The following is a 6534-nucleotide window of genomic DNA, read 5'->3' on the forward strand; positions in this document are numbered from 1 at the left end:
CCCCTTTGGACATACCGGTATGCGGCGCCATCACACTACGGTGGACTTCCCCTACAGTTAGTAGAAGTTGTTGGAATAGTCGGCACAAGGAACCAGTCGTACACGGTGTGGTCGTTGATGTGGTCGACAATCTACCTCAGCATTTCATCCAGTTTCTTGTCGTTTTCATGTGGAATATAGGGAATTGACATAGAATTACCACAACGGCATTGTCTGGTGCCATAAAGCCACCAGATTTCGTGACTACTTCCCAAATCGCCGAAGTGACAACGTGCCAGGATTCATCGAGCGTGACCACTTGAACTGCTTGCTAGGCCACGCCATGATTTGGTAACGTCACGGAGATGACCAAACATGATATGTCATGATGAAGGATGTTCAAAGTGGCGTTGGCATCACCTGGGTAACATCATCGACATTGTCCACGAGGCCAGCTGCAATGAACCCCCGTTTTGCCGGTCGGCAATGGCGTGGATGGAAATGATGCGAAGGGACATCTGGGCCGCCAGTTTGTAACTCGACAAGCCGTCGTTCGAAGGACGGATGGGACGACTATGTTATCTTAACTGGTGTTATATTGAACGTCAACTTAGGCTCCATCTAGGCTTCTTGTGCAACAGTCGCTTCATGTTGTCAAGGAACGACCCGCGCTCGTCCACTGCTGCCCGCAACGCCTCGTTCTCGACCTGACATCGCATGGCTTCGACGCGCAGCCTCCTAGCTGCCATCTTCCACGCGGGTATGTATATCATGGGATACTTCGCTTTCATCACTTCCAACTCGGACGTGAGGGTTTCCACTTGGGCACGCAGCAATGTGATCTCAATCTTGTAGTTATCCACGCGATTACGACGCTTTCGTCGGCGCTTTGGGGGCGCGGATGGCTCCCGCAGGTCGTCGGTGCAAGGGTCGCTGTCCAGGCGATCGCACACAAGCGCGAATTCATCTTGCAGTTCGTCGTCTGGGGCAATCAGGAACTGAAGATCTTGCATGATGTTCCACGTCGTGTCGGGCATGGTGCCATGTACAGGAGACAATTGAAAGTGGCCGGCGCTGTGGCGGCTACGTATGAGACAAATCAAAGCGTAACCAATCCGCAACGAGTATTTGTCGAATCTCGGGACAAACAAGGTCTTGGATACCCACATTCGACGCAATATATGTATTTTTGCATGATCCTCGATATTTTTGCATGATCGTCGATATTTTTGCATGATCCTCCATCCTTCGACTTGTTAGTTGGATAAGCGAACCAGTGGAGGATATGCCCAGCTCCTTAGGGTGAAAATGGGGCTCTCTGACGTTAGCAATGTTGAAGGATCTTCACAAATCACTATGTTTGACCCATGGGACAAACCTGTGGACCAAAGAGACCTTCATTCCGAAATCGCAATGTCGGTCTTTGAACTTCAACAGTTTCATTCACAATAATGCTGTGGCGCCAACGAGGATGTGGCGTCAAGGACTGACTGTAACGTGGCGCCTCCTGCGAGCATTTCGATACGAGTACACGCAACAGGACGCCATTCAAATGGATTTCCACCAAGTTTTTATGTGCAACGTCGACACCGCAGGCACATACTACGCCGGAGTAACGATTGACGACGACAGATTGACGGTGTAGGTCGAGACCTGCGTTGAATGAATGCTGGTTCTGCGCCTGTCCGCAGCTTGCCGAATGGACATGCACAAGACGAATATGAGGCTCCCATGGCGACGAAACGATGTAGGTTGGTCGGCGACGAGAGCGACGACGATGTCACGCCTTATGTGGAGTACGAACAATCCATGATACTGTATCCCATATAAATATGAGTGGTTTGAACTAATTTGAGTTTGAACGTGTACTAGATACGTGGATCCCCCAACCAATCACATGGACACCGCCCCCGAGAACTCGTCCATTGTGCAATCTGTAGGCATTTCACGAACGTAACGCCACGAGGCCGTTGAAACTGTGCTCAATGTTGATAATTTACCTGTAAAATAAGCAGATGTCGATGCTCACGACGTTGTAACTTCTGGTGACCTTAGCCTGGAACTGCTTTCTGGATGCAGTGCAGAAAGCAGCTCCAGGATAAGGTCACCAGCAAAGCAGTCAATCTGCTGCCGACGATGCCGACGCAAATCTCAGGATGTTCCTCCACGGCCTAATGTTACACCTTTTGTCAGAGACAGAACATACCACACCCGACGAAGTCATGTCGTCATTTACAGATGAAGCAGTTGATCCACTTACCAAATAACGAAACGACATCCACAACACGAACCCACCAGACAGTAAATCACAAACGTACGTATTCGCAAACACGAGATCGTTTGATCGCGAGCCGACGTGTCTATATTAGAAGCGCAGGTGTCAGAACTTCTGACTCGACCAGTTTCATTCTGGGAGCACTTGGCGAAAGCAGAAGCTGACGACATGTCCTAATCTAGGGACGACAACAATCAACTTCGCCACCACGCAGTGTTCATTCAATCGCTCTTCAACAGGCCATACACGAGAAACCTAGATTGACCGGTACATTCACCTTCTCCTTTCTCGCCAGATACACTGACTATACTGCCTGTAGTGGGAACGAACTCTTGGGCAATTGAAAACTCGAATCTAGTCGCTTGGAAGGTCGGAGCTGAACCTTTGCCCCAACTTGTTTGAGTACCCTTACTACCTCTGAGCTATGCCCCTCGGTGTAAGTCCTTGCCGCCGAACCAGAAAGCGCTACCAAACTGGAGCAATCGTGGAATAGATTGGAAAGTGATGGAATTCTCGTAGTAAAACTACATTTCCTACAGCACTAACCTACATCAGACCAACGGCACCCTCCACGGCTATATCAATATGACAATCCGCTTAGTACATCAAACAGCTGTGCACTTTTGTCATATATATATACATATAGCCTCAAACGTAGTACGTCAAACTGCATCACACTTTTGTGGTATCCATATAGCCTCAAACCTGCAATTATGTAGTTACAGTATTATTATCCTTATTACTCGTTGTATTAAACATATATCACACAAGCAACGGGTCTGTGTCGTGTTGTTGGCCGTGGAACGATTCAATCGCTTCGTTCACTTTGGATTTGAGCAGCCGCACGAACCGCCGCCCTCGCTCGGCAAATGCGCCCATGCTCGGATACGGCAGCTTGGTCAGATCCATCTGCCACTCGGCCATCGGTAGCGTCCCCGGTCGCACCTCTTGGCCAAAACACACGCGCTTCATGGCAGTCACGACGTTGTCCAGCCCATGTTCTTCCTTGGCAAAGTCCTCCACGGGCCACACTAATTGCTGCAGCAGCGTGAAGCGGCACTGATTTGAGTCGTCTGGCAACGGTGTCACTTGCAACCTAACCGTCATCAAAATGAAACATTATGCAAGCGTCGTCCTAGCCCTCCTGTAGTCGCCTCTTGGACGATTCCATGGGCTTGATATATATATATATGCTTGGGAAATATATATATATATACCACATGGTTCGGTTTTCGACGGCCCCTTTCGACATGTGCGGCACGGCGGCATCCTCCAAGACCGACCGTGACAGTATCACATGGCGATCCTGCTCGATGTAGTACTTTCGTATGGTGTTCGAGTGGCATTGCACGCCCATGTGCGGAAGCAGCAGCGTGCCGTACACTGTATACGGGTCAATGTGTTGGAATGTCTAGGAGCGTTCTCAGCCATCCATTTCGTGGTCGCCAGATGACCCCTACCTCAGCGGCGCCTTCGGGCAGGTCGATCGCAAGCTCGCCGTCGCACACTTGCCACGCCTGCGCGGCCACGAGTCGAAACGGCGCGTCCAACGTCAAGTGTGTGACCATCTCGACCAAGAACGAGTTGTCTGGCTGTGGAATCGCTTGGATTTGGAACAGACACCGGTCTCGGTGGAACACGCCGGCCTTTATAAACGCGCTCTGCATGCGGCGGTACTGCCGATCTGCGATCGCATGGATCGCCGCCTCTCGAAGGGACACCTGCGCCGCCAACTTGTACGCCTGCCAGTCGTCGGAATGGATGTCCATGATGTTGGCCTAGTAGAGAGGGACACACACACCCGTGGGCATGTGAGGGGGGGGAGGGGTCAAGAGGGGTTATTACCCCGATGCGGGGCTTCTTGCGGAGCACGCGCTGCATCTGCTCGATGAACGTGGCCTGCTGGTACACGGCGTCCTTGAGCTGCTCATTCTCGTGTACGGCCTTGTTCTTTTCGATGCACTCGAGTTTCGCCGTGCGTTCCCACAATGACATGTCTAACGTGGTCATGTCCGTCGTCTCCTTGGCGTGAAGACGACTCGTGAGCTCGTTGATCTGTCGTCGCAGCAAATGGATCTCTTCGCGCTGCCGCACCGACGACCGCATCGGCTTGGGCTTGCCCTTCTCTGGTAGAATGGCCGCCGCCACTTTGCGCTTCGTCGACAAGGTTGAGGGCAACGTCGTCGCTACCTTAGAACGTGAAACTCCATCGGTGGAGGAGGAATCCTCGTCAAGGCGCGACGACCGGCGAAGCAGACTCGACGCTGCCGACGTCGCGGCCTCCTCCGAGTCGGGGGCGCAAGAAACGGATGTACTTGCTTGATCCGAATCCAAGATCTCACAGACTTGTGCGAGTTCGTCTTGGAGTTGTTCGTCTGTGGCGATGAGGAACTGGAGATCCTTCATCACATCCCAGCAATCGTCCATGGAACCACCATCGCCGCCATTGCCATCATCCGCCGCATCAATAACTGGAAGCGACATCCTGAAGTGGCCCACCTTGTTCGATTTGATTCGCAATATGTTTTATTAAGTACGACCATGTGTCATTTAAGTACGCATGTCACTTGGATGTGCAAACTTCAACTTGGCACTTTCCCGCCATGAAATTATTATTGTGTGTTCTAAATACTCATAATTTCCTCCGCCGAAAAATCGCCGGACCTTCGAAATTTTATAAAACTAACAGTACAGCAAGTTGAGCAAGGCTTCAATCAATCTTATTAGCCAATCAAATTGCAACCTTCATTCTTTGTAGCCAATCATACTCCTTTGCTAGGTTAGTGGGCGTTATATCAATCCCAAATATATAGGCAAATTTGCATTTGACAGAAGTTTCGCTTGGAACAAGTCGTCGTCCTCCTGGAGACCAAGCAGTCCGACGCGGACGGAGGCCGACGACACCTGCCACGCCTCACCATCTGCATGGAGCTTCGTGATCGTCGCAGAAGATGTACAAGGAAGGAATTTGATGGATGAACGTGGTCTGCTCATGTAACGTTTCCTGGAATTGTTCTTGTTCATGCGTGGCTTTGATCATCTCCATGCGCATCCGCTTTGCCGTGCGTTCCCAGAACGACATGTTCTCGACGGCGATGCTGGCGGTTTGTTTGGCGACGAATTGCGTGCTTTCAAGGCGTCGACTTGATCCCGAAGTCGCTGTAGTTGTTCCATTTGCCGTAGCTCAAACGACGAGCGTGGTGGTTTCGCTGTCATGGGTGTGGCTGCTTTAGGTGGACACAACTCTTCCCCGGGATTGAAGTTGGCCGCGCCTCGTCCGTGCCCGTAGGCAAGATCAACGAGCATGCTTCGTACACGTCGCCGTTGTCAGCGTCTTTTGCATCGTCATCCTCTTTAGGAGGAGATCGCACACGCGATGCAGACCACTCCGTAACTCGGTATGGCTTGCGATCAAGAGCTGCAGGTCTGGCAGGTTCATCGGTTCCGTCGCCGAAGTCGTGCTTGTATTCTTGTTTGTGCATGAACATCGCAATAATATCGCTAATATTTCTCGTACAGTCCTGATGTAAACTATAGACGCACGTGAATTTTTGACATTTCTCAAAACTTATTTCGATTTGAAGCTCACTGATTTGATATGATACTTTATTTAAGTTTCGAAATACATTGTTGGTGACAAAACTTTAAAATTCGAAGTACTATTTTTGAAAATTACAAAAAACCATTTTTCAGGGTGATGCAAATTATAGACGCACTTTTTTCAGAGCAGTTATTTATCAATTGCATTACCGTTTCTCAACACTACTTGGGCCATCCTAGTTGCCTAGTTGCCTAGTTGGCATTCCATCAACAAGCTTACGCAAATAGGCTTGGCTGATTTGATCCCAGGAAACACGAATTTGAGCCTTGAGTTCGTCCACAGTAGAAAATTGACGGCCATTCTCGTAAACTTTCCACGCCAATTGACCCCAAACGTTTTCAATTGGGTTTAAATCCGGGCTCTTAGCAGGCCATTCCATCAATAAAACACCGCTTCGCTCAATGTGCGCTTTTGTAGCTCGCGACACATGGATTGAAGCGTTGTCTTGTTGAAAAATAGGCTCCACAACCCCAAAATTTCGACGCAGGTTTCCCAAAAACGGCAACAAGTGCATGTCAAGAGTGCGACAGTAACTTGCACTGTTTTGCTTTCCTTCAAGGATAGCAAGCTCGCTTCGTCCATCAGCGCTCATGCCAGCCCAAATCATGACACTGCCGCCACCGCTCACGCGCTTGGTGTAGATTTCTTCCTCCTTCCTGAGGTCGTGCCAGTAATATTG

General features: G+C 50.1%; 4 protein-coding genes across 4 annotated transcripts; 1 reads left to right on the top strand and 3 right to left on the bottom strand.

The window, feature by feature from the left end:
* Positions 1 to 516: 516 nt before the first annotated feature.
* H257_08042 (hypothetical protein) lies at positions 517 to 1138 on the bottom strand. The gene has a single exon (XM_009833808.1). It carries the CDS (start codon positions 1014 to 1016, stop codon positions 585 to 587), a length of 432 nt encoding a protein of 143 aa, XP_009832110.1. The 5' UTR covers positions 1017 to 1138; the 3' UTR covers positions 517 to 584.
* A 503-nt stretch (positions 1139 to 1641) lies between these two features.
* Positions 1642 to 2154, top strand: H257_08043 (hypothetical protein; the record flags this gene model as incomplete). The annotated part of the gene is made up of 3 exons (XM_009833809.1): positions 1642 to 1775; positions 1852 to 1915; positions 2035 to 2154. 3 exons carry the CDS (start codon positions 1642 to 1644, stop codon positions 2152 to 2154), a joined length of 318 nt encoding a protein of 105 aa, XP_009832111.1.
* An 814-nt stretch (positions 2155 to 2968) lies between these two features.
* On the bottom strand, positions 2969 to 4736 carry H257_08044 (hypothetical protein). Its single transcript, XM_009833810.1, has 4 exons — positions 4100 to 4736; positions 3715 to 4032; positions 3472 to 3665; positions 2969 to 3350 (listed from the first exon to the last, which is right to left on the bottom strand). The coding sequence occupies exons 1-4, from the start codon at positions 4679 to 4681 to the stop codon at positions 3017 to 3019; spliced, it is 1428 nt and encodes a 475-aa protein (XP_009832112.1). The 5' UTR covers positions 4682 to 4736; the 3' UTR covers positions 2969 to 3016.
* Positions 4737 to 5168: 432 nt separating this feature from the next.
* H257_08045 (hypothetical protein) lies at positions 5169 to 5736 on the bottom strand (the record flags this gene model as incomplete). Its single annotated transcript, XM_009833811.1, has 2 exons — positions 5169 to 5413; positions 5499 to 5736. 2 exons carry the CDS (start codon positions 5734 to 5736, stop codon positions 5169 to 5171), a joined length of 483 nt encoding a protein of 160 aa, XP_009832113.1.
* Between the last annotated feature and the right edge of the window lie 798 nt (positions 5737 to 6534).

The sequence above is a fragment of the Aphanomyces astaci genome (genome assembly GCF_000520075.1).
Source record: "Aphanomyces astaci strain APO3 unplaced genomic scaffold supercont1.17, whole genome shotgun sequence".
NCBI lineage: Eukaryota > Oomycota > Saprolegniomycetes > Saprolegniales > Verrucalvaceae > Aphanomyces > Aphanomyces astaci.